The 26,255-nt window shown below is 41.2% G+C and overlaps 4 protein-coding genes and 2 non-coding genes across 8 annotated transcripts; 5 read left to right on the top strand and 1 right to left on the bottom strand.

Annotated features, from left to right (window-relative positions):
* The first annotated feature begins 113 nt into the window (after window positions 1-113).
* On the top strand, window positions 114-7,971 carry ppt2b (palmitoyl-protein thioesterase 2b). The gene is made up of 8 exons (XM_046417635.1): window positions 114-615; window positions 1,633-1,786; window positions 2,806-2,901; window positions 3,381-3,488; window positions 3,692-3,775; window positions 4,040-4,124; window positions 5,269-5,323; window positions 5,841-7,971. Exons 1-8 carry the CDS (start codon window positions 421-423, stop codon window positions 5,982-5,984), a joined length of 921 nt encoding a protein of 306 aa, XP_046273591.1. The 5' UTR covers window positions 114-420; the 3' UTR covers window positions 5,985-7,971.
* Window positions 7,972-8,434: 463 nt separating this feature from the next.
* On the top strand, window positions 8,435-11,676 carry rps5 (ribosomal protein S5). Its single transcript, XM_046416916.1, has 6 exons — window positions 8,435-8,573; window positions 9,477-9,580; window positions 9,872-10,081; window positions 10,654-10,782; window positions 11,268-11,366; window positions 11,564-11,676. Coding segments are annotated over exons 1-6 (612 nt in total). The 5' UTR covers window positions 8,435-8,572; the 3' UTR covers window positions 11,633-11,676.
* Window positions 9,652-9,785, top strand: LOC124075233. The gene has a single exon (XR_006845975.1). It is a non-coding gene; the product is annotated as a small nucleolar RNA SNORA3/SNORA45 family (small nucleolar RNA).
* Window positions 11,048-11,179, top strand: LOC124075232. Its single transcript, XR_006845974.1, has one exon. It is a non-coding gene; the product is annotated as a small nucleolar RNA SNORA3/SNORA45 family (small nucleolar RNA).
* Window positions 11,677-11,782: 106 nt separating the features above from the next.
* Window positions 11,783-18,409, bottom strand: ddah2 (dimethylarginine dimethylaminohydrolase 2). 2 transcript variants are annotated; one of them, XM_046416910.1, is made up of 6 exons: window positions 18,052-18,409; window positions 16,567-17,138; window positions 15,447-15,635; window positions 13,991-14,110; window positions 13,344-13,487; window positions 11,783-12,695 (listed from the first exon to the last, which is right to left on the bottom strand). In XM_046416910.1, the coding sequence occupies exons 2-6, from the start codon at window positions 16,864-16,866 to the stop codon at window positions 12,576-12,578; spliced, it is 873 nt and encodes a 290-aa protein (XP_046272866.1). In that variant the 5' UTR covers window positions 16,867-17,138; window positions 18,052-18,409; the 3' UTR covers window positions 11,783-12,575. The 2 variants fall into 2 exon arrangements, with proteins under 2 accessions (XP_046272866.1, XP_046272867.1); XM_046416911.1 differs by lacking the exon at window positions 18,052-18,409 and adding an exon at window positions 17,655-17,674.
* A 2,686-nt stretch (window positions 18,410-21,095) lies between these two features.
* LOC124074243 (prostate stem cell antigen-like) lies at window positions 21,096-25,367 on the top strand. 2 transcript variants are annotated; one of them, XM_046416924.1, is made up of 4 exons: window positions 21,096-21,747; window positions 21,779-21,951; window positions 22,244-22,363; window positions 24,250-25,367. In XM_046416924.1, the coding sequence occupies exons 2-4, from the start codon at window positions 21,900-21,902 to the stop codon at window positions 24,459-24,461; spliced, it is 384 nt and encodes a 127-aa protein (XP_046272880.1). In that variant the 5' UTR covers window positions 21,096-21,747; window positions 21,779-21,899; the 3' UTR covers window positions 24,462-25,367. The 2 variants fall into 2 exon arrangements, with proteins under 2 accessions (XP_046272880.1, XP_046272879.1); XM_046416923.1 differs by having other exon boundaries at window positions 21,096-21,951.
* The last annotated feature ends 888 nt before the right edge of the window (window positions 25,368-26,255 follow it).

The raw sequence follows: 26,255 nt of genomic DNA, 5'->3' as shown, positions 1-26,255 counted from the left end.
GTCATTACACAATGTAGCCGTAAAATAACTACGACAGCCATAGGCTAACGGAAGGGGGCCTTCATGTGTCGGTGCTACTGATTGGCCGAGCGGAGACCGGAAATGATGCGGGCAGGATCGCCGGAAAAACCGGAACAAACAAAAGATACCAAAGCAAAGCCCAGCGGCAGCTCAGTGTTATTAAACCCAAAGTGTGTGTAAAACAGGACTATCGAAGGGACACTGACGGGAGGACTTCAGCTCTTCTGTGTCGCATCCTGGGGAGAAAAATAAAAAAAACGAAACGGAAATGAAAATGATAGCACAACATTAGACAAACATCAGGATCTTATGTTTTTATTTTATTTTAAACCTCTTTTACTTTATAAACAATTTTATAAAGGGTTCATTAAGTGTTTTTTTTAGCTGTTCTTAGCTATAATGAAGGGCTCCCTTTCTGTCATGTCAAGTCCGTGGAGAAGGAGGCAGAGGGACAGCGGGGCGGCCGGGCTGCTGTATCCGCTGCTCGGTGCGTGCCTCTGGGCTGCGGTGGTCGGGTACAAGCCGGTGATCATAGTGCACGGTTTGTTCGACAGCTCAGGAGATTTCAGAAACTTGCTGCGGTTCATCAACGAGGTGAGTGGTCGGGGGAAAGGTGTTTTGTGTAGAGCCGGATATGCATTTTATTTTCACAGTGATGTTGACCTCATACAGTTTGTACTGCGGGCCTTTCGTCTTGTATAACCACGTTATCAGCTAAACGTGAATCTCCACTGTGCAGTATGTACTGTGCCTCACCAGTCGGCTTTGATAATAACTGTAGAGTCACAAGAATGTCTTGTAATGTAAGCTGAATTAATTTTCTGCATTATTCCGGCAGAAATACTTCAGTAAAGTGACTGGTTAGTATTATAGAGCAGGTTCATACACTCAAATGTATTGTTATATAGTTATAAATGTGTTATTTTGACTTATTATAACCTTTAGTTTGCACTGTATTTTTTTATAATGTTTTCCATTATTTGTATATGGAAATTTACAAACTATCCAAAGCCAAGTGGTGTGCGAGTGCTTTTATTCCGTAAAGTTGGCAGCACCTGTAGATGATGAGTTCAAAAGCCTTGAAGAAATGTGCCTTTTCCTGCTCTTCCTCTTAAATTCCTCCAAGCCTCTCACACACCCGTTGAAATGGACACAGACCTTTAAGATTGTTTTTGGAGTAACGTGGTTGAGTTGAAGATGTGTTGATGCATTTTTGTGGCCACTTTGGTGGAGGTCGACCAGGTTAAACTCAAACTAAGTTCCTCTTTTTTCAACCTCTGCGTTATTAGAAAGCTTTAAACCGAAACCAGGCTAAAATCAAAAAGCAGAACTTCTATTCGGCGTCTCTCTGCTTCAGTTAGTCTGTGCTCCTGCCTTTATTTTAAACAGCCAATGAATCATCAATATTTCAAGCACAGTCAGTAGCTTAACATCTCCACGAACCTTTAACAGCGGCTCACCTTGCTGTCTAACGCTGCAGTCGCCTTTAATGTTCTTGTGGTTGTTTTAACACTTCATGCAACATGCATGTGTGGAATTACTCAGACACACTTCTGCCCTACAAGCCCAATCCTCGTTGTTTATGACGCGATGTTTTTCTCTGTCCTGCAGTCTCATCCTGGAACAAATGTGACCGTCATCGACTTGTTCGACAGAAGCGCCAGCCTGCAGCCCATGTGGAAGCAGGTGGAGGGATTCAAGGCAGCTATTTACCCAATAATGCAAAACGCAGCAGATGGGGTCCACTTTATTTGCTACTCTCAAGGTATGTGAGTGCACTGGTGCAATGGAATAGAGACATAAATGTGGTATTTATTTAAGATTATAAAACGGTGTTGGTATGTGTTTTAGATGCTGTGTCATTCCTGGGGCTTTCCAGGACGCACAGTTTGTTGTTTTATTTGCTGGACAGATTTTTTTATGACGTGGGCTTTCTTGCTTGCAGCTTGTAAATTCAAACCACTAAATGTTCCAGTTCATTAAAACCAGCGGAAGAGATATAGTGTGCTGATGAGATTTACTTTGTCCGGCATACATGTAAATTATTCATGGGTGAATTTTGCCAATTTGTTACCGCAGAACCTTAGTGTTTCTGTGCGAAACTTAATATTACAAATGCTGTTCTTGTCTATTCAGGAACATGAATGTGAAAAGTGATGGTGTGTAGTCTTTTCAGCGTGTGCATGTAAATGTAATTGGTGATAATTAATCGAGCAGTTGATTGAAGAAAATCAGAATCAGAATTCTTTTATTTATCCCCAGGGGGGAATTCTTAATCATTTACCATCATCATAATCACTTAATCATTTAAGCAATTCTTTCAATCAAAAAGGCCAAACTTTTCTTAATTCCAGCTTCTAACTTGTGAGGATTTTATGCTCTTTTCTGCGGCTTTTGACCGTTGGTCAGACAAAATAAGACATTTGAAGATATCACCTTTGACTTATGCCCACTTTTCAATACTTCCTGGAATTTTATTGACCAAAGGTTTAATCAAGAAAGTAAGCGGACTGCAGCCCCGAATATAATCACTGCATTGTTGTGAGTTAGGATACGATTTCACCTCAAATTATCTACTTCTGTAATTTCCCAGCCTGGGATCAATAAAGTATATCTATCTATCATCATCAGTTATTTCCAGCTTTCATCAGCGACACACAGACAACAAGTGAAAACCAATCTGGGTTAGTGCATTGATACACCTCTGAGAAAGGAGGAGTTATAATATGCAATAAGCTGGTAAAAATCCAGAGGAAAAGTTCTTTTTTGTTGATGTTACCGCAGGTGGGCTGATTTGCAGAGGAATCCTCTCCACTCTGTCTGACCACAACGTCCAGTCCTTCATCTCTCTGTCGTCGCCTCAGGCTGGCCAGTATGGAGGTGGGTTTGAGCTTCAGCTGCCCAGCTGTTTCAGCTGCTTCACTGTTTTGATTTATTTATTGTTTTAGGCATGAGCAAGCAGCTGTTTTCAGTGGAAAAACCTCTAAAACGCAGGCAAATTATTGCTTATTGATACTCCCTTGGATTTCACCAATGTGCCAATCACATCGTTGTACTGCAAAACTTTCAGAGCTAAAAGAAGAAAATATTGGACTTACATTCATCAGGTGGCCAGAGACTCCATACGAATGATAATGTTGCTCTGAGACTGCTGGATGTGTAGACAAGCACCTGTTTGCTAACAAGTTTGCCACAATAACTTTTAAAATGTCAGCGTTTACAGCTTGTTTCTGTATCCCTCAAAAAAGATAAAGTTAAAGATAAGTTACGGCAGGTTTATCATGTTAATAGACAGATTTCTTCTTTTCGGCTCTCGGCATGGTTCTTTATCCTGCTCTTTGTCTCTTGTTTCCTGTCAGACACGGACTACCTGAAGTACCTCTTCCCACAGTTTGTAAAGTCCAACCTCTATCACCTCTGCTACACTGCAATAGGTCAGAGGATTTCCATCTGCAACTACTGGAATGGTGAGACTCTAAGAATAACGTCCTTATACAGCTGGCAAACAGAACGCTAGAGTCTGTCCTGACATTATATTCCTCATTTTCTCAAACCTGAAAATTATATATTAAGATTATGTTGCATTCAGGGTGTGTCTCTCAGATTACGTAACTGCCAGGAAGTTTCATAAACAAGGGTTTTGACATACTGGTTGTTTGTCCTCCCCCAGACCCCCACCACAGGGACTTGTACGTGAACAGCAGTGATTATTTGGCTCTGCTCAACAGCGAGAGGGCCAATCCAAATTCAACAGGTTAGCACATTCCTCGTGGTAAAACTCATCCATAAGTTTAATGCATGTAACCATCAGTGTGTGTATGTTTTATTGTTATGATGCAGCAGTAGCAGTAACCAGTGTTATGAATCCCAAAAAGGAACTTCAGTGTGTTAGACATTTCTGACAATGTCAACAAAGACTGAACATGAACTTTGTGTGGCTAGAATTTACGACCGAGCTGTGATACCTAATAAACTGGCAGTTGTGTATATTTACTGTGTTTTATGTCTCAATCTCAAGAGTGGAAGAAGAACTTCCTCAGAATCAAAAAGCTGGTGCTGATCGGAGGACCAGATGATGGAGTCATCACTCCGTGGCAGTCGAGGTGAGTTCATCCTCTTCTGTCAGGTCAGGTGACGTATGCCGTGTCTGAGAAATGGGTACGGGCACCGCTGAGTTTTGTCCACATGATGACCCCACCATTGAAGACCTAAACGCCAGCTTAACTTACTTTGCGAGGCAGCTGGATTCATTAGAACAATCTGGCGAGTCAGGTTTCCGCCTCATCGTGTCTCTGTGCAAACACACAGCTGGTTTAAAGAAAACAGGGATGAAAGTGTCCATGTTAGAATGGATTAAAAAAATGACTAGTTGTAGTGCCAACACTGAGCCTGCCCTGTCAGGTGCTGAGGCGGCACACTTCACACCATGGGCACAGTGCACCTGACCACTTGATGAGGGACTGAGTCGACTATTTCTGCAAGGCAAATGATTGCCGCATTGTGAAAGAGCTTGAATGCCCGAATTGCAGAGAAGATATTTTTTGGGAGTAAACTGTGGCAAAGGCCTGAAACTTTTGACTGAATAAGGACAGTGTGTGGTGAAGCACTTCAGCAGTGATGAGAACAAACAACAACGGAGCCCGAAGAAAAAGATCACTGAATGGAAAGAATCACTAAATATAAATATATCCAAGACACATGAGATGTGGCTTCTTCTTTGGTCCTGTTCAGGCAATAATCTTTCTGGCACACAAAATGTTTTTACAGGAATCTTTGACACAGCGACACGTGTAATTTTACTGGGGGGAAATAATCATCATATGTGTAATGAGAACAGGATTGATTTTTGCATGTTTTTTGCTCTTGAGCTCAGGATGTCTTCAATGCATTCACGTGTCAAAAGTTTTCTACTGTGCACGCAATGTTGTTCATACACTTCTTTTCCCTGTGATGAAAGCAAAACACTGAAGTTGTTGAGATTAAAGTCTTTCCTCCCTCCTCCAGTTTACCTCGTAAAAAACTGAACTGCAAGTTTGCAGCTGTTTTTTCTCCTTTTACTTTGATTTTCACAGCTTTAGTGTGACTTCTACAAACTGTGACTGTTTCAAGTCTGTGTCATGTATTTTCTACGCTCGGTTCGCGCATTTCTCGGCTTTGCAGATGATGCCTTTTATTCCTGCTGTGGCTGATCGCATGACTCATGTGATGCTCACTCATATCTTTCTGCTTCTCTCATGATTTTTTTAGTCAGTTTGGATTTTACGACGACAACGAAACCGTCGTTGAGATGCAGCACCAAGACGTGAGTGAAAATCCCCCAGCAGACACACTTGTTTTTGTTGTAATTCAGCAAGGGGCTTGTGATCGACAGGTGGTTATTCATTGTGTCCAACAAAAGCCCATGGAAACTTTTTTTAAGACACCAAAATTTGTCAGACAAGCACACAACATTTCTTATAAAATCATAAACAAAGAAATGTATCACCTGTCCCACCAGTACAAGTAAAATACGCAAAAAAAGACGAACTTGTTCAAACATTACTCACATTTGTGTACTCGGAGTTCATCTCCTCACCTAAAACTCACAATAATCTAAGCCTTTTATCTTCAGCAAGAACAATAAACCCGCACGCTTATTCAAATGATTTTAATGGTACAATGAAGCTCTGCTGTAAATGGTGAATGAATTTTAATATCCCATTTAGGTTTTCTCAAACGTCAGCAGACCATTTTTGTTCCTATACATCAGGAATAATTGAAACTGTAGATAAATTTGGAAGAACGACACTGTGATCATACTCTTGTTTTTCCTGTTTCAGTTGTATTTAAAAGATGTTTTCGGTCTGAAGACGCTGGCGGCTCGTGAGGATCTGATCATCTGTTCTGTTCCGGGTGTCGAACACGTGTACTGGCACTCGAACGAGACGGTGTTCCACATGTGTATGGAGAAGTGGCTGGTGTAAAACAGCACACACACGCACACACACACACAGCATACGGTTTTATAAGCTCTTCACTTCCACCTTGTATGAACCTCTGCCTCTACAGCTATTCTGAAATACCCTCGCAAACGTTTGTGAGTGGACTCTGAAGGCTGTGTTCTCATTTTTTTTGGATTACGGTTCTAACTACGGTTCTCTTTTCCTTGTACTTCCTGCTGCTGAGGTTTGTGTTGTTGTAAAGAGATTTTCTTTTTTATGGTCATTCTGGTAACTACTAGGTTACTTTCAAAGGAATAGCGTGACATTTTGGGACTTATTTGCTCTCTTGCAGCGTGTTAGATAAGAAGACTGATAACGCCCTCGTCTCTGTACGAAGCTAATAAGCACATTTTCCGAAATGTCAAACTCTTCTTTAAATTATTTATTTTAAACCTTGCTGCTGCTGTCAGACAAATCCAGCACATCACTGTGTGTGCACTGAGGTTATTTTCACAGATAATACGTGCAAAGCACAAACTGTCACAAGCAGCAAATATAAAGGCTCCCATAAGAACTGTAAAGGTTTAATGGCTATTATGTTATTACAGACTCCTTTGAATAAAAAAAAATAAATAAATAAATTAAAGCAGCACTCCAGCAATTTGGTATTACATTCATAAAGTGCTGGGACACCGTAGCAGAGGCTGAGAGGCTGAAAAATCCCGACTTTTATTCCAAAGTTTGTGTCATGCGCCCAAAAGGCTGCATTATCCGCAATGCAACCCAACAGCATCTTCTGTCGGACCTTTCCTGCATGGTAAACATCCACATTTTTCAAACTCCTCACCTCCAGCTTGTAACACAGTCCTTTTGTTACAAAAATCTCAGTCCCAAGCTGTGGTTTTTACAGGCTGACTCGTCCCTCATGGCTGCTATGTAGAAACTGGTGGAGTGCCCCTTTAATTTGTTTTGAAAATGTTGGTTTATTCAGTTGAAATTCCAAGCCCACATGCATACAGTATTTACCTGCGTGTGTGTGTGTGTCTGTGTGTTTGGTCACACATACCTCAAAACACCACACCACACAACAGTGCCTGAGCAACGTTCTGTCATCTTGTCTACATGTACAGAATCACTGCCCTGCTCGTGTTATGAAGCAGTAATTTATATCTTTTTTATCCTTTACTTTTTATCCCCTGGGGGGGGGGGTCTTGTTCTTTTTTTTCCAATGTGCATGAATATTATGGATATCACGTTTATTATCATGATCATGCAACAATTTGGAGCTTTAGTAGATTAAGCCTTAAATTGTCCCTACATGCCTCAGTGTTTTCATGTCCCATACCGAAGTGCTATGGTGCACCACCTGTGGTGAGACGGTGCTAGGATGGATGTAGAGGGGTGGAGACTGATGCAGAGTGGCCAGAGAGTGGCAGTATATTAGTGTTTACTCGTCCACCAGGCTATTGTACATGGCAGTCTTACCTCCCATCGCATTTAGACATCTCAGGCGTCTGAGCACCTGTTTGTCTGTCCCTGTCGCAAAAGGGATCGATTTCAAACTGTTTGCATTTTGTTCAACGTTCACGGTTGCCTGTTGTACTTATAAAGTCTATGTTTGTCATTAGGAGAAGAATGAAAATATATATTGTGGGATAAAGCAAGAAGTGAATTACTAGATTAATCATGCATTGCACAAAAGAGAGAGAAGAGAAGGGAAGTGATGAAGATGGGATTAATTTAACTGTTTCAGAGTTGTTAAATTTGAGAAATTATTTTAGTATCGTTGCATCCTTTGTTTCATGTATGCTTGTGCAAATTAATTGACCTACCCGCATATGATAGGGATTTAAGGGATGTACTCTGTGTTGAGTTTTCTTACCATAGATGTGGATATGGACAATTTTTTTAAAGACTCAAATAGAAATTACTATTTTGGCACTAACCTACAGTTTCTACAGTATTTGTTCTGCCAACGAAAATGTGTCAAATGTTGTCAATTCCTCAATAAAAGACAGTTTTGAACATCCTTTTTGTCTGAATTTATTGCAACAAATTGTCATTGTCCAGTCAGTCCAAGTTTGCACATGATACTTTTTTGTTTTATATACTGCATATTAATATACTTGCTACTTAATCAACAATAAAAATGCTGTACATTCTTAGTTCAACTTAAAATGTATGAAACATTTAGCAAGTTTACAAGTTTGCTTTCAGGCTGTGTTGGTTTAAATGGAAGCTGACGTTTTGGATTAACTGATGAATGAAAAACTTAAATTGCAATCTGAAATGAATCATTAGTAAATGTAATCATAATCATGACTAAACGTAACAAATAGCCGTTATTATTAGGCTAGTAATAATAAGTGACGGTGGAGGCTTGCGAAACATATGGTAAAACTTATGGCCCTCTTGTTCAGCCTGACTACAGCCCGAAGTTAGTCAGTAATTCGAGTACCAGTCCCAAGCGGGAGGTCCTAGGGTCTGAGCCATTCTAAAATAGAAGACTACAATTCCATACATGCCTTGCGCACCGGAAGTAAGCAACCACCTCACCGGATATCTGGACGCGGCGCCCCGTGAAGGCCCTTTTCCGTCTCTGAGAAGTGTGGTACAGAACGGCAGACACAAGTGAGTAAAAATTTATAATTTTGCTCGCTACTGGAGTGTTGAAAAACATAATTGTCACATTATCAGAAGCCATATTGACTCCCGTTGCCCGAATATTAAGAGCGAAACACCTCTGTTTTGCCGTAATGTTGTTTTATTTGGACCAAGTGTTGCCCTACGAGCACAACGGCGCTAAGCGTTAGCGTGTCGCTAGCTTGCTAGCACATGTGGATGCGGCATGTTGATTAGCCACCTCGGTAGATCTCACACTCATTACTCAGTTTCACTAAAGTAGTGATTATATAATGTTATATAAATCACGGTAGAAAACACCAGCGTTGGTTTTTGGTGTAAAAGCTCATTTATTTCAAACGTTCGGTAGCTTGATAATTAACGTCGCAGAAGTAAGCTAACGTTACGTTAACTTTAGAGAAGCGGGCTTCGTCTGGGGCCTTAGTGTGAACACTTTTCTGGTTTTAATCTATAGGGAAACCTTTAATGTATTCACATCAGAGCGATCTGTGCAAACACCAAATATTTGTGTATTTGGGTCATGGTATGAATGTGACATCGGGTCGGTTAGGCTAATGACTGGCAATGCAGGATATGTTGGCTAGACATCGAGCTCAAGCATATTGCTCGTTATTAATAAGTAAGATGATCAGCAGCACATTTACGTCCGAATTGGTTCATAAAATATCGTGACATTGACAGATATAGTTTACTCAATAATGTGGTCAGTGTCAACCAGAAAACTAATCAGTTTGTATCTTTTATATTAACACAACACGATCTGATGTCAAGTTAGAAATTGTTTCATGTAACCCTATCTTAAATGAACTGACAAACGGAGGTATTTTTCCAACTCTGCATTTCTTTGGCTTTGATTGGTCACCTGCCTTTTCTCTTTCTTTAAATCCCCAGTGACTGAGTGGGAGACTGCCCCAGCCGTGGCCGAGACCCCAGAGATCAAGCTCTTTGGCAAGTGGAGCACCGATGATGTCCAGATCAATGACATCTCTCTGCAGGTAAGCAGCAAGAGGCAGTTGCTGCTTGTATATCAGCTATGTCTGATTGAGCATGTTTTTAATCAGTGTAAAGCGAGGCTAGAGTCACGCCTGGACACTGACCTGTTGTCCTGGTGTGCTAGAGTGCTCGCAGAGGAAAATGTCTTTGCTTATTCATTGGCTGTAGTCTGTCGTGGCCCAGTCAATCACCAACTCAGACACACTCTTTTCTCACATTCTCAGTGTTCCTCAACAATGATTTGTTCAAATCTGTATGAACCGTGATGCTACAATATCTCATGTTCGCTGCAGGATTACATTGCTGTGAAAGAGAAGTACGCCAAGTACCTGCCACACTCTGGAGGACGTTATGCCGCCAAGCGTTTCCGTAAGGCCCAGTGCCCCATCGTGGAGCGTCTGACCAACTCCATGATGATGCACGGCCGCAACAACGGCAAGAAGCTGATGACTGTGCGCATTGTCAAACATGCCTTCGAGATCATCCACCTGCTGACTGGAGAGGTATGTACACTAACTGTTGTATTGTGACTTAAAACTCTGTAAATGCAGCCCTCAGATCAGGACTGCTAGCTGAAAGGCAGTAATCAAACCATAAGATGCAGCAAAAGTTCTCATCTGTGATGCTGTTTTAACCGTCTTCTAATGACGAAAGGGCTCACATTATTGTAGTACTAATTGGTTTTTGACATTTTTATAGCTTCGAGTCCCCCCTTTTTGTCCTGCATTCACAGCACTCAGGTCAGGCTTTGGCCGATTTAACTTTTAAGAGAAAAATACTAAAGTGATTATGCTGCAGACACCATCATGGTAACCACGCTGCAAACACAGTCTACAGCTTTTGGATGATCTTTGTAATTTTTTGCATTATGGACAAATTTGTTAAATTTTGTAAGTTAACTCTGCTGTCTAACACAGGCCACAGAAGCATTACTAAGGTATTGGTAAAACACAGAGTTCTTTGTGTCAAGTATCAGAGCGACTCCAGTGTCATGGTTAGCTTTCCTCAAAGTTATGTTATCATATGTTGTGTATTCATTCAAATATCTTACTACTATTTGAATTTTTGTTCCCAGAACCCCCTCCAGGTCTTGGTGAACGCCATCATCAACAGTGGACCCCGTGAGGACTCCACCCGTATCGGTCGTGCTGGTACTGTCAGGAGGCAGGCTGTGGACGTGTCGCCCCTCCGCAGAGTCAACCAGGTAACCACACTCATTTACTTTAAAAATGGGTGTTTTCCACTAAGGATCTTTGCTTCAGTACGCAGCGTTATTATCCCATGGACAAGTGCAAGTATGACAAGGAAATCTGTGAGCTTCATTTTAGGGCAACAGACATGAGCCAGTTGACTGTTACTACCTTTCATTGACTTAGAACAGACACAGGAATTATACAGTATTACACATTCCTTTAATCTAAATGTCTTTTAACTGAAACCTGTTTTTAAAAACTGTATTTGATGCGTTCACCGAGGCTAGAGTCACGCCTGGATACTACCCATTGTCCTGGTGTGCTAGAGTGCTCGCAGAGGAAATATCTTTGCTTATTCATTGGCTGTAGTCTGTTGTGGCCCAGTCAATCACCAACTCAGATACATTACATTACCAGCCAACGTTTATGCCACTTAAGTGAATTTGTCAGCCTGTCTCACCCAGTGATGTTCCTGTTTTTCACTCTCATCTCGTAGGCCATCTGGCTGCTGTGCACAGGAGCAAGAGAAGCCGCTTTCAGGAACATCAAGACCATCGCCGAGTGCCTGGCTGATGAGCTGATCAATGCAGCTAAGGTAAGAGTTCGTCCACTTACAGGCACGACCATTTTGATTCAGAGCGTAATGTAGAATAAGTAGATCTGTTACAGATGACTCGGAGTACAATTTAATTCCTGTTATTGCACCCTGCAGATCTTCTTCTGTACCGACTAATGGTCAGAAGGTAACCTTTAGAGCCTTATTTTAACATTAAACTGAATTTCTCTTTTCAGGGTTCATCTAACTCTTACGCCATCAAGAAGAAGGACGAGTTGGAGAGAGTTGCCAAGTCCAACCGTTAAACATATTTGCTTTCTAACAAAACAAATAAATTTGAAGAAATTTCTGTTGATGTCCTGAGTGCTTTTCATGTCCTTCCACCCACACACACACACATTCATTTGGTTCTTGAACAGGCACATGAAGTACACATGAACAGGACAACTACTGTCTTAAGTAGTTACTGAGTTTTATTGGCATCACTACACTTGCTACAAATTCGTACATATGAAACCTAAGACAATTACTTTAAATCTCTGCATTTCTATTCTTAGCAGCTACACGTCACTTAATATTTGAAGGCTGTTGTATTATGGACATTAGAGCTACATGTTCATAAAGTTGCAGATATTCATTTGAGTAGCACTGCAAGTCATAAAAGACACCAAACTCAGTTTCCTGAATGTTAATTAGAAAGGGCAACTGTCAGTTTCAGATTGAATTCTAATTAATTGTTTCATGCCACTTACCTAAATCCATAAATTTAGTTATATAAGAAAGTGTTAAACTGCTTACCAAGAAAAGGGGACATGAAACATCCCTGCTGGTTTTCCTTCATACTTTGGCTTCATGAAACATATTACAGCTTCTTCTGTGTGGTGTTGATTCATCAGCTTAGCTTAGATGGTCTTAAATTACAACAGTGTGAAGCTACGGTGGACTTAGTGGTTTTGTCGATCCTTAGAGTTTAGTGTGGAAACCAACATGCTGCACTTTTGTTTCAGTGAGGTGAGAAACAAGCTTGTCTGCTACAGAAAGTCAGTGAGCAGGTTGTTGAAGTTGGATCATATTCTCAAACAGATGTGTTGGTGTTTCTTTTTTTCCTTTAGAAATAAATAGAAGAGAATTTGAATCTGAGGAAATCTATGTGTCTGTCTATCTGTCCAGCTTCAGCACCCCTTTCACCTGACCATAAACATGTGCAGGTAAATGCTGTGTAAATTAGTGACTGACGGAAGTGTGCCTTCACAAATACGTGTGCTTCCTGTTGATGAGGAGGCAGAGGGAGGACAGAGACGCTCCCAGTTTGGATGCCTCGCTGCAGGCTGTGGGCAGGAGGGTGTAGTCCTGTAGCTTCTGGAAGGCCTGCAGAGAAGACAAAGGAAACATGTGAGTCATCACACGGCCTGTAGTGGATACCTTACAGGATGAAGTTAACGACTGACGACCTAACGACCTGCCTGTGGTAGCAACTTGTCAATCACCAGATGGCCACACCCTAAAGCATACCTGCTTTATTTTACTTTATAAGAGATCATAATTTACAAAATGAACATCATGCTATATTGAAGAAGACTTGAAGCCAGCGACTGAGACCATAAACTCATTAGGAAACAGTTATTGAGGTATTAAATCAAGTGAGCTTTTCACCACAGCTTAGTCTTCTTTTTGAAACCAGTGAGTCGCCCCCTGCTGGTCATGTGAAAGAATGCAGGGTTGAGGCACTTATGCATTCACTTTTTGGACCTGGACTTCAAATCTTTCTACCCCTTGTTGCAAACTGAGGTGTGTTTGGAAAACTTAGGAATTTAAATGTCAGGTTGGTGTTCTACCAGAAAGCTTGGAACTGTAGGATCCCGTGTTTATGGAGCTGAAATTCAGGTTATGACTCCAAAACTTTAGGTTAGTCCAGCGTGAAACTGCTCACAGATAAAATAAAATTATACTGCTATAACCCTGCATTTCAATAAAGATGAGCCTGAAGATAAAAAAAAAATCCTCGTTTGTACTCACAGACACACTGTCGGGACATTCATCTGCAGGCCGGTGGAGCAGGAAGTCCCGATTAGACGGACCTTTGACGTAAACGCAGTTTGCTGCCGATTCCTCTGGAACGGTGAGCACTTCATAGTGGTGATCAGTCAGCTGTTCCATCATCTGGAAACAAACATGCACTTAATGTAACCGTGCACCACCCTGCACTGCCCCACACACACATATTGCAGCACACCACTCCCAGCATTACACACAGACACAAAGGCAACATCAGAGCCATTACTACCATGACCTCAGCAGTTGGGAAATATGAGTGTGTGCAGTTCACATTCAGGCAGAGAGGCGCTAACACACACACACACACACACACACACACACACACACACACACACACACACACACACAGAGCGAAATGTGTGTATGTATGGGAGATAATATGGTCCAAATTGGCTCAACTTAATGTTAGGGTGCGGCTAATACATGATCTTCTACCACCTCGAGGAGTAAACTGTCAATAACTTGTTTAACTGTGTATAAAAATCACCCTCAGGTGAGGCTTTTGCACACTTTAAAGCACATTTAGCTGCAATACATGCAAACACAAACATTTACTGTGAAGACACACACACACACACACACACACACACACACACACACACACTCACCCGGAGAGTCTTCTTGGCCCCGTTACCGCTGCTGATGACTATTGTGTCCGGACCTCCCATGGAGCAGATGTTTTTCAGTCGGGCTCCACCACAGACTGGGACGGTGGACACAGCAAAGTCCTGAACAGATGGGGAGTTGTGAGGTTTAATTAACACACTGTCCCTTCTAAAACAAGACACGTCCGCCTCGTCTAGTTTTTTGGACACCCGAGAGGCCTTTTTCACAGCTGATGTAGCAGGAAAAGCTCTGTGAAGCTGTACTGAGGTGCAGCGGTGCTCCCAGCTAAATGCTAATGCCAGAACGCCGACGATAACATGCTGATGTTTAGAGGAGGTGTAATGTGCACCGTTTTCACCATTTTTCAACATGTTAACATTAATTGGCACAATAAAGAAACCGCTGGTGGGAATGTCAGTAGTGTTTGAATTTGTTTGGTATAAAATAAACCAATATACTTGACAAATGAAGCTGAAATTTCAGTTCAAAAGTTCTAATCCATCCTCAAACGTCACAAAAGTCAAATTCGTGAAGTTCAGGAAAAGTCGTCATGAATGTCAAATTTCATGACCACGTATTAAAAAAATTTTTAAGATATTTCAGCATGGAGCAAAGTGATGAACTGACTGACCAACATTTCCACTAACATGGCACAAAAATACAACATCTGAGGCTCAAAGTGTCACTTACCCACAGGAGCATAAGCACCCCCAGTGCTGTTATTAAAAGAAATAAATACATAGCTACAAATATGTACAAATAAAAAAACAAAACAAAAAACTGGTGAATGACAGTTGAAAGCCATGCAAAATGCTGCTATGGCAATTTTGAAACACAAAACAGAGGATGTCCGAGTAAACGTCTTCCTGTTTCTTCCCCCACTCCGACCACACATAACCCTCCAAACCCATACTAACTCATACCAGACACACACACTCAACACAAGTGGACACAAAGTGTGTGTGTGTGTTAAGAAAAGCAGAAGCGCGTAAAATGCACTTAAGAAAAGTGAAGGAATCAATACTAATGGGTGGGTCGTGCCGGGCCTGAGGGGGCCTGCTGTGTGCTCTCCATTATTTGGCCAAAGGAACGGCCTCATTCATCAATGTTTACAGACTGTAATTCCCCAAATGCGATACAGCAAATGGCCACCTGCTCATTTTGGCAGCTGGGTTCCTTTTCTGACAAGCATCTTGGCACTAAGACCATCTTTGTACCGGCTAAAAATTCAGACCGGTTTATTGTCTATTCTATAAAGAGCCACAAGTTTACACCATCACCAGTAAGTGGAATATATTAAACTTTCAGTGATTTAGATAACTTCCTCTATTACAAAAAGACACATGCATTCATGAGGCCCCAAACGAAAAACTGTTAGAAAAAGCACTCTGGCTGCTTCATCAATTCATGCAGAGATTAGGTTAAATCCCAGCTGCATCTTCACTTCCTGCCTCTCACCCTGAACGTGTCTGCCAGCACTTCTGCACCTCTGCGGTTGGTGTGCGATGAGATGCCGACAAAGAACTCCCTCCCCGTGAAGAGGACGTCGCTGCCCTCCAGCGTGGCCCCTCCGGAGTCCCCCTCCTCGGCCCCCATCTCCACCACGGTCAGGTTCAGCTCCGACATCACCCTCCTCACCGCCTCGGCCTGGAGAGACGAGGAGCGAAGACGGGGAGGAAGAGAGGGAAACACATCCACGCTCAGCTTAACTCAGTTTGACTAACAGGGTCATTGAAGCGCCGTACGGGCAGCTAACATACGCGTGTTTCTCTGGATTTCTTTAATACTGTTTGTACACTCTATCAATCTACATTATGAGGAAAGAAAGCGAATATTTCATGTTGCTACCTGAACAGCATTTTAGATTTAATTCCTTTAATTACTTTTAACTGAATGAGGATCATAAGATAATGGAGCTGTGAGCCATTGTGAAAGCTTTCCTACTGTAGATGGTGCATTCAAGATTCTTCTGAATAATTTCCAAGTAATTGCTAAGAAGTTTTCCTCATTAACGGTTAGAGTTAGTTAGTTACACTTTCAAATATTTCAGACTGAAATATGAGACTGATGAATGAACGAATCAACACCATTTTTCCTTGACTTGGTGCTACATTACAAAATTCTCTCTGGGAATTCAGACAGACAGTGTTAACAAACATCTGAAATTTGAGTCAGCTGCCACAAATCCTTGTACTGTTTTGCAAAATCAAACCCGAAGGACAAACAACAACAAAAAAAAGAGAACTTGGGCGTCAGGATAAGTGTGATTTGAATTTGGTCATATCCTGTTTCTACTCTAAAGTCTCAGCTGTTGGGAGTTTCCAACAGGCAACCGAATGCACCACCAGCAACAAAGATCTGTTTGACCATGTGACATTAATAACTTCAAAAAGGTAACTAAACGCTATCTTGAATAAGCAAGTATTGTGCAAGAATGTGCTGTAAGCTCGTCTTCAGACCACACTGATATGAACTCAAACACCACCAACTGTCTTTATCTCACAAAGCAAGATTAAGCGCAGAGGATTAAGATGCAGAAATCGCTCAGCCGGAGCCATTTTCTTCTCCTTTGTGATACCTCGCTGCGTCTCTGCTGTTTGAAGGGCCTGGTGATGAGCGCTGTGCCTCCCTGGATGACAGCCACATCCTCTATCCTCCAGCTCTCTGGCAGCTCGGGGTCAGGAGGGATCTCGATCAGCTGCAGGCCCACCTTCTGTCTCAGGGCTCCCGTCAGGCACCCAAACTGACGCTGAGCTTTGGCCAGGTCCACCGAGATCTCCCCGTTCTCACGAACATCTCCCACCGCTTTCCCAAAGGTCTCCGGGATGCCCCGCACCACAGCGTGGGTGAAGCTGCCATATGGGCACATGTTCGCCATGATTTCAAGAAAGACTGTCTATTAAAAAAAGTGGTAGAAAGTATTGGTGTTTGACCAAAATGCCAGTAGGTTTATGTGTGTGCGTGTTTTGGTTTTTTCTTTCCACAGTCCAGCTGAACTCTAAGCCAAACTGATGGGACGGATCAAGAGGTCCAGGAGGAAAGCGGAGAGCATCTTCATCCCTCCCTCCCTGTCTCTTCTTTCATTTCAGCACTCCGCCAGCTGCTTCTCCACCCTCAGATGCCAGGAAAGTGGAAGCGGATGACCCCAGCCTAAGACAAAGGGAGGTGGACATATTAACCGGTGCAGATGTAATGAAACAGAACGAGGATTCACGTGTAGAGTTTCAGTGCGTGATGCATATCCCACTCTGGTTTGAGAAGTAAATGTCTCCCAAGATTAAATTTAAACACAAATTTTTTAATCTTTGTTTGTGAGAGGAAACAATTCAACACCAAACAAAACACCCAAGGACAGCTGAAATAACACACAGCTGAAAGGAGACAAAAGAGGTTCTTGTCAAGGTTGGATTATAAAGAAACAGTATTCATCAGTCCTACAATATTCTGCAAAGCCTTCCCGTGTTTGGGCATCGGGTTAGTTTGGGGACAATTGTCCTTTTATCTTCTTGCCTGTAACTCACAGCAGCCGCCCACTGTGAGGCTGCAGAAGGGGACTTGGTTCCCTTCCACGCAGGATGTTTCCTAAAATCTGCCTCTTAACTTATGCAACAAGTGCTGGGCTTTGATATTCATTTCGTCACGAGGCATCACATTTACAATGCTTACTTGCAGGTTTAGGCTTCAAATCACTGCGCTTGAAATGAGGCATTTGAGTCTGTGGTACCCACGAACGAGATGAATGACACCCTGTGGAACAATAGGATACTTCCTGCGTAAATGTTCACCATTTAGTGCTCGCGAGTTTGACAATGTAACAAAAATAGATCTTTCCGACTGAGTAGTCCTGAGTTATCCAGCTGCAGTCATAAATAAAAACCCCTGCCATACACAGAACAAAACATCTTGAGCGTCTGGCTGCAGGAGTGCACCGCCCAGCAGTTCACCGCTCCTTCCCAAATACTTCTGATGATGTTCCATGTCTTTCTAAGCGGGGAACAATCACCAACACTTTTAAAGAAGTTGCACAAATACCAAATACAGATGTAGACGGACATGTGCTTACCTTTTTTAAAGTGTCTCAGCTTCCACGCTCAGCTGCTGTTCCCTCTGTTTGATTTAATTTCCACACCGACCCAGTTCCCGTTACTCCCTCGCTCCCTTTTTCCCCCTCTGTCTTTCTCTGGCGACTGAACTACAAGTGAAGATGGCGATTGTGAATATGCACATTTCCGGTTAGTTTTCAAAATAAGAGGGCTACAGGGCTAAAAACCTGAATTTGAGCTTCCAGCGGGTTGATAAATTACACCACAGTTCATTTGATTAAATTAAATTGTTAATGCAGTACAACTCAAACACAGTGGCGATAGAGTTTAAAACGAAGTGGTTACGCAAAGCAACAAAGTCAAAACGTCAAATCGCTACACTTCCGGTCTCTGTCGTGCATTCGTGGTGGATTTGACGAAGCATCCCCATCCCCCACACGTCCAGTCCGGATTCAATCACCGTTGATTTGAATCAGCCCTGCGTCTGTTGTATCGAGTTTAAGTAATGAGCCACACCTTACAGTATCAAGAAGTGCGTACAAAATCACTTATTTTATTTAAACTTATTCCCTTGAGGTTTTCTGTCAAGTAGAAATTAATTTCTCCAAATTAATTAATAGAGATAACTCAAGACATTAAGATATCATCCTTCTTAAGTCTGATCACGAGCAGCATTGCCAACATACTGTTAGATTTAGCCCAGTATGATGTAACATTTATCCAACCACACTGTTATTTTATAAGGACACAAAAAGATTGTAAAACACATTTGAAATCAACTTCAGTTCGGTTGTGAACTGTGAATGTGAGTGTTTTTAGCCTGAATTTTGGGATGGCGGCTAACTGCTGATTTGGGGTTGTGTGGAAAACAAACAGTGTTGATAACTTAATGACAAGAACACATCAAATTTCCAGAGTAATAAATGGCATTGAACATGGCATTTAACTTAACTAGCAATAGGTTGTTAGGCATATTGAAAAAAATCTAGTATAAGTTAAACAGTTGGCCACCATTGATGAAATTCCCACTTTTGCCCCATGTAGGCCAATGCCGACACCCTTTCCATCAACTGAGTCTTTGAATTAATGGCGGATTGGAGTATTTCTATGAGGCTTACTGGGGTTAAGAACCTTTATTAAATATTCTCCCCTTAATCCTGATGAATTGTTTATTAAAGGTCAGACATTGTATCAGCAGCCCTGCCTCTATGTGACTTTTCTAAACATAAACCTGGATTGTCTGCTGTGAGTCAGATACGTCGATGGGCTTCTCAACCCTCCCACAGTACGACTACATTAATCTTATGAGGTTCACAGTTTTATGAAAATGGTTTCAAGCTGCCTTTCTCCTCTCAGAGCCTGTATGCTGTATTACAGAGCCATCATTTGCTGTCTGTTTTTGTCTGTGTGACATGACAAAAAATAATCCGGCTTTTCCTGAAAATGTGGGTCAAAGGATGCTGGGTACTGTGGATAAACACATTGCCTCATCAGGCACCAGAGAAAAAGATCTGTATCCTTTGAAACAACAATCTTCTGAATAATGTTTACAATTAAATGCTAATCAAACCTCTTTTTTGCTGACATTTTGCAACTGATATTTAGAGGTTTGCACAACAGCAAAGTAAACATGCATAAACATATCCTAGATAAAAAATGGCTGTCATTGTGTATATAAACATGGATGACTTTTGGACTCAGAAAGCAGCACAATGTTCCCTTCTACTGACTAGACTGAGTTACTGCAGCAAAAGTTGTACATCATCTATATCTGCGTAGATGTGTGGAAGAAAAAGAGACAGGAAGTGTTAAGTTGATGTAATAGTAGAGGGTAAAATGTGGAGGGATGGAGGATGGGTGGTAAAGGGCACAGACAGGATTAAAGAATACCATCTGTCCACTGGGATCGCTCAGTCGGCACACAAAACATCCTCGTCAAATTTAGCATCACATCCTGTAATTAAAATTTTGTCCTCGCACCCACCTATTATGTTACAGCTGGCATGAATGAATTCATAGAGGCAATACTTAACAATTAGGCATGAAGTTACTCTGAATCACCCATAAACCCCAGCTGAGACCCTGTCTAAGATGGAGAATGGAGGCGTGGAAACTGATCCCTAATCTGTTTTAACTTCACTGTAAGATTTTGGATTTTTTTTTTCTTTCAGTCGTTGTGTTTTGGACTGTGAATGTAGTTTTAAATTCTTTATTTTACAACACACTAAGAAAGGAGACAAAGTTCTGTTATCAAAGGTTTCATATTGCAGGATATTTGCAAATAATTTGAGAGAGTGAACTGAAAAAAATCTGCTAAGAGTCAGCAGCATATCTGAGAATCAAAAGACAGACGTGCAAATCAGAAAAGTGTGCAATACTGAAACCATTTTAATGCATTTATTGTAAATTTACAATAGAGAAGGTGTAGTTCTGATATGCCTGGCAAAATCTACAAATCTATTGCTTTATCAGCTATCACACACGCACACACTAAGCCTATGACAAGTCTTGAATGCTTACAGATGTGTATGACCAGTCAAAGCCCACTGATCTCTGTGGCATACAGCACACCACCCTGATTAAAAACAATGAATCCATACTGCAAATAAACACAACAAATTAAAAGAAGAAGTTTAAATACTGTCTGTCTAAAGCAGGAGTTTTAAGGGAGTTTTCGGGCCTTTTTTGGCTCTGTACTGTGTAATTAAGCAACTGGTAAACAGCTTATTCGGTGTGAGCCTGCTTAGCTCACACTATCACAAGACTGCTGTCAGCAGACTGTCCTGCACACTGCCCTAACGTCTCCTATTACGCCCTAAAGGATAATTCAGTTAAACTGGCTCGCTCTCCAACTCACTGACTATCTGTTTCTGATGTGCTGACTTTCCTTCTCTCCCTCCCTGAGTTTCTCCATCTAAGATGCTGACTCTTTCTCTATTGTGCTCACTTTACTGCTGCCTGTCTTTTTGGACTTTTTAGCAGCTCTGCAGCTGCTGTCTCACACAAACATGTAAACACGTCTTATTTTTAGTCAAATAAAGATTAGTACAACACGGCTGAGAGCAAGACTGTTTGTAGAAATGCGTTGGTCTTGAGTAGAAATTTCACCAGCACCAACCAAACTCGAGGCTCTGAGGATGATTTAGGTTAATTTTTGCCCACTTTCTGCCTGTTAAATTGTGTCTTTCTTTTGCACCTTTACACTAAACGCATGGCATGGTATTTTTCATGTTTCAGGTATAAAAACTTCACTGTTTTAGCTTTACTATTTATACACACCAATAATACAGTCTATTTAAATGTAAAGTGACTTAATACAAACTTCTTTTTGGTCCTTTTTCATTGCACTACAAACTTCTTAAGCCCGACATCCTTGCAAGATGCTATTGTTATGAAGTGTCAATTCATGTAAATCTCATTCAAATACTGTCTTTGACCATGTCAGCTGATCGTAAATAACTCTTAAATTAAATCAGAAGTTTCAGGGAGGAGACACTGACTGCCAGATTGACATGGAAATTCAAATGAGAAAATAGAAGACAGGAAGGAGAGTGACACAAAGAGGAAATACTCCTGATGGTATCATCTGCATTTTTTGCAGGTTTGACTTTATTAGTTTGATAGAAACAACAGTGGAATTTAAACAGAAGAACAAGTAAGCAAAGGACTGAGGGTGTGAGCTTGGACTTCAAGGAGAAACTGATTGTAGGAAAGAGGTGGTGGACGTACTGGATCAGTAGGAAAGAGGTGGTGGACGAACTGGATCATTAGCTCTCGTTAGGTTGATGAGGAAGTTGTGACGTCCAGACACAAGACTTTTGCAATAGTTAGGTGAAAACAATTTGAGGTACTTCTTACCAGACGCATCATGTTTCGTTTCCAACTTCTGATTGCAGTCCTGAGTTGTCTACCTTTGGCGGGTATGTGGGACACACACACACACACAAAATATACCTTTCAGTTAATGTAACAAGTGATGTTATTGTGAGAGGATGTTTAAACACAGCTTGATTTGTTGTAAAATGGGATTTCAGTGACATGCTATGAAAACAGTCTTAATTTCAGCAAGGAAAGGCAACAGTCATATGTGCAATCTGAACCTTCTCTAAGGTCAGAGCTTTTGAGTTTCCAGAGATCCAGCAATGTACTCATACTGCATATATGTCATTTTCTGCCACAGTTTCTTATTATCTTCCCCTTTGCTTCCCTCAGCCCCTCTGCGCTGTTTCACCTGCGTATTCCCAGCCATCTCTCCTCTGGACTGCTTAGAGTTTCCTCAGGAGTGTCCAGCTGGTCAGCGATGCCTGTCCAGCACTGCGACAGGAAGCCGGGGTGAGACCCACATCTGTGTGTGTGTGTGTGTGAGAGAGAGAGAGAGAGAGAGAGAGAGAGAGTTGAGAGTTTATTTTTGTGTCCGTAGATGAGATTATTTTCTGAAAATCTAGGACACGATGGTCACAAATTGGCAGACAAAGCCTTGTTGTGCAGGACGCGGTCTGGGGACAGATTTGAGAAATGTACAGTGCAATACAGTCTGCATATACGTGTTAGGATAGTTTTGTTTTGATGTGAAGAAACTGCCGTTAGTCACTGTTTTATTTTAAATCCTACTAAATTATCCATACACTCAGAGCCTGGTTTCTGCATGTTGCTGCCATACACAGACTGAACTTCCCTCGACTCCACAAACAAAAGAACAAAATAAGAGAAAATAAGAAGTGAAAAGATCTCAGCACTATTTCTCATACAGGCCGGCTGTCAGTTCACTAATGCCTGTGATGCCACTAAATTATCTCTAAAAATAGCTACGTGGTTAGAACGAGATGTTCACAGTGTCTCGTAAGAGGCTAAAGCGCCTTTTTTACATGTACCTCAACCCATAAATGCTCAGATGGTTTTCAGCATGGGAGGAGCCTTAAAACAGGCATTATGGTTTCAATTTCATGATGACACCTGACACAGAAATTATTTGATGTCCTACCACCTTTAGGATTTACAGTTTGATGAATGACCAAGAAAAAAAAAAGAGCAGCCAAAACACACACACTTCTTTTTTTACGGTTACTCTGTTATCAGCATAAACTTTATGGCAAGAATATCTTTCTGTCAGTGGAGTAAACAAGATGTTTAATGTGGGGAATGAAAAAGAAACCTGAATTAAATCAGGTGGTCATATGAAGCTCAGATGGACTAAAAAATGTTGTGCATAGTCTTTATACTAATTGTTAAGTTCGGATTGGATTCATTGGCCTGCTGGCTCTAGTTTCTTGCATGGAAGATTATGCATTGATGGGGTTTTGCTTCGTCTCAGGTGAGTGTGGGTGTTTCCCACTCATCTGTTATTTTGCATGGCATCAATGGTATGAAAATGGTATGAAAAACAAGACTCACACTGTTTGAAGGCCTGTCTTTCTTTAATCAAAGCCTGAAAGTCACGTGAGAAGGGGAATGATAGCATGAGAGGGTATGGTTGCAATCCTTGGCTTGGTGTCTTCTATCACATGCTTATGGTCTGTTTACCAAGCGTCCAGGATATGGAGCGCGTCCTCAGAGGGAGGAGTAGATGGTTTACTGCACAGATTTTCTGCTTGGCAGTGAAGCATGTCATCGATATTATTAACAGCTAGATCTGCCTTTGTACCTGACAGGTTCCTCATACCATTTCACCTGAGATGGCACAGTGGCATCTGTGGCCACTGTGGAGTATTGTAACAAAAGGGTGCTGACACAGGTGTAAGGATGTGCTGCAATGTTTTAGATCGATCTGGTTTTTCATAGTGGTTACAGTTGCACCTGTGCGAAGAACAGAAGTTTTCTTGTCAGTTTTTCACACCATTATAAATTTAACACTTTAACACAAATTCAGTGGGTTGTCAGTTAACTAATCTGGAAATGCACCAGTTTGACCCCTGATTGGGCGCTATATGAATAAATTGAAATGAATAGACAGCATTTTCAGACTGTCTATTTGAGCTTCTCATTGTGACTACAAAAAAAATCTCTTGCCAGTTTAGCAGCATTAAGGCAAACAACATCAACTGTTGGGAACACATTTGAAAAATACAACCTCCGGAAAGGAAAAATTGCCATACATTCGGGCTGTAATTTTCAGCCTCTTTTAAACATTAGAATCATTACGGCCTCTCTTTGCCTCCATAGAATCTGACCTGATGTGTTTATTACCAAAATAAACTCCTATCCTGTCCCTGATCTGGTAGGCTCGCTTCAACTGACCATGTATGAGAAGAGCTGTGCCATCCCATCCCAGTGTGGCGTGAGTGGACAGAAATACACCTCAGGGCTCTACTTCAACTACACCAACATCTGCTGCGATACAGACCTGTGCAACGGCGCCGTGTCCGTCGCCGCCCTCAGCTGGGGAGGAGTCGCCCTCTGCCTGCTGCCTGCACTCTCGGCCCTGCTGGCCTGAGCATTAGAGGACGTGACGAGATAGAGGTGTAGATGTATAACAAACACATAAGTGACCTTGTAAGCCGGCAGAGTTTTAATATTCTTGTTTTTAATAAAGAATTATCAGGGATGATACAGTATGAGTGATGCACTGATATGGTATGATATGCCCATATCATCTGACATTTTCCCATCTGTGGTCTCCAATTATGTTCTTGAAAAAAGCCAATAACCATACATATATAATTAATAAATAATTTCATATTAATATATAATTCTAATCACATCACAATGATCTATTATCATTATTTGAGCAATCTAAAGACAATGTCCATTTTGAATTAATTTGTTTCATAGTTCATCCTTCACTTTGGAGTTGACAGAACATCCTTTAGATCCACTGTGTGGCTGTAATGGCGCTTTTGATATTCATCTCACCCATATTTTTTTTTTTAAATGTTCAAAACAAATTGAAAATGTGGAAAATTGAGCACCCATTTGTTCATGTCAAATAGCCGAAAGCTCCAGAGGAGATGCTGTTTTGTTAACGACTTTGCACCGTTATTTTTGGACAATACCCTTCGCCTGGCCACGTATCAGAGCATCTCTAAATGATATTAATGATAACCTAATAGCGCTTAGAAAACTTAATAAACTCAGTTGAAGACTTCAGTAGTAGTAGTTTACTGCCTTCCTAATATTATGCTTCTTCTTTGTATTTTTACTATGTGTCTTTGTGATTTATGTACATGTATGTATTTTTTTAAAAAAACTGCTGTACTAAACATGTTTTTGCTACTGCTGTCTGGACAAACTACACTATGCTTTGTCTATGCTTTCCTAAACGAGAAATTTTGTTGTTTGCACCTTTTTAGACGCCTTCTGTTACCCTCAACAACAGTTGAAAAAGTGAATAAAAACACATTCTCACTGGTTGGTTTGTTATCAAGATATTATTTTTTATTATTGGAACATTAATACAGGGTTCTTTGTAAGAGCTTTGAAGTATAAAATACATTTCATCTGTTAGTTTGATTGTCTCCACCGTTCGCTTAAATCTACTGCTTTTAGTGTCCACACCACTGTTTTGATCCTGTGGACTTTTTAAACGCAACTGTTTTCAACTACATGGCAAACAGCACAAACAAAGACAAAAAAGGCTAAAATGTTTTTTGAGGAAATGCAAGGGGGGGGGAGTACAAGCACAATATGAGTCTCATAACAAAGAAAATGCATGCATGCGAAAATAAAAAGAAATAAAGACAGGAAGGTGAAAAACAACCTAATGAAAGTAACATTTTGAAGGATACATCAAGTTCAATCAAGGTCCCTGAAACTGTGCTCAAGTCCTACAGTAAGAAGTGAACAACTCTTCCACACATTAAAATACATCAGCACTGAAAGCATTCAGAAATAATCCCTTTAAACGCTGGTCAATTTTAGAAAACAGATAAAATCCACAATAGTTCAGTCAAGTCTGTGTAGAAAAATAATCAGCTGTGCTCACACTGGATGTCTAACAGAGTCAAAATCTGCGAACAAGACTGTCTTTTCAGCTGTTTTAAATTGCACTTAGGTTTCTTTTTTTTTGCTCCACCCTGATCTGAGAACAAGCTCACAACACAACACACACAGTCTCTGTAAATGTTCATTTGCACAGTGTCACAAGCTCATACTACAGTCAGACAAGGCATGCTGTTATTGGTTCTTCTCATCCGTTCCACTTCCAAGTCACTTTTGAAAGAATTTCTAGCAAATTCAAAATCACTAAATACTCAAGGTGTTTTAATTTAACAATAAGTCTGCTGATATT

This window comes from Scatophagus argus, chromosome 17 (genome assembly GCF_020382885.2).
Source record: "Scatophagus argus isolate fScaArg1 chromosome 17, fScaArg1.pri, whole genome shotgun sequence".
NCBI lineage: Eukaryota > Metazoa > Chordata > Actinopteri > Scatophagidae > Scatophagus > Scatophagus argus.
This window is presented reverse-complemented; position numbering and strand designations above follow the sequence as displayed.

Bases quoted from the DNA above. Each gene is read 5' to 3' on its own strand.
- ppt2b (XM_046417635.1), top strand. From the start codon at position 421: ATGAAGGGCTCCCTTTCTGTCATGTCAAGTCCGTGGAGAAGGAGGCAG. The intron at 2,902-3,380 runs GTGGGTTTGAGC...GTTTCCTGTCAG, and splicing joins TCAGGCTGGCCAGTATGGAG to ACACGGACTACCTGAAGTAC. The intron at 4,125-5,268 runs GTGAGTTCATCC...TGATTTTTTTAG, and splicing joins ATCACTCCGTGGCAGTCGAG to TCAGTTTGGATTTTACGACG.
- rps5 (XM_046416916.1), top strand. The intron at 9,581-9,871 runs GTAAGCAGCAAG...TGTTCGCTGCAG, and splicing joins TCAATGACATCTCTCTGCAG to GATTACATTGCTGTGAAAGA. The intron at 10,783-11,267 runs GTAACCACACTC...CTCATCTCGTAG, and splicing joins CCCTCCGCAGAGTCAACCAG to GCCATCTGGCTGCTGTGCAC.
- ddah2 (XM_046416910.1), bottom strand. From the start codon at position 16,866: ATGGCGAACATGTGCCCATATGGCAGCTTCACCCACGCTGTGGTGCGG. The intron at 15,636-16,566 runs GTATCACAAAGG...TCGTCTCTCCAG, and splicing joins AACAGCAGAGACGCAGCGAG to GCCGAGGCGGTGAGGAGGGT. The intron at 12,696-13,343 runs GTGAGTACAAAC...TCTTCTCTGCAG, and splicing joins AATGTCCCGACAGTGTGTCT to GCCTTCCAGAAGCTACAGGA.
- LOC124074243 (XM_046416924.1), top strand. From the start codon at position 21,900: ATGTTTCGTTTCCAACTTCTGATTGCAGTCCTGAGTTGTCTACCTTTG. The intron at 21,952-22,243 runs GTATGTGGGACA...TGCTTCCCTCAG, and splicing joins GAGTTGTCTACCTTTGGCGG to CCCCTCTGCGCTGTTTCACC. The intron at 22,364-24,249 runs GTGAGACCCACA...CTGATCTGGTAG, and splicing joins CACTGCGACAGGAAGCCGGG to GCTCGCTTCAACTGACCATG.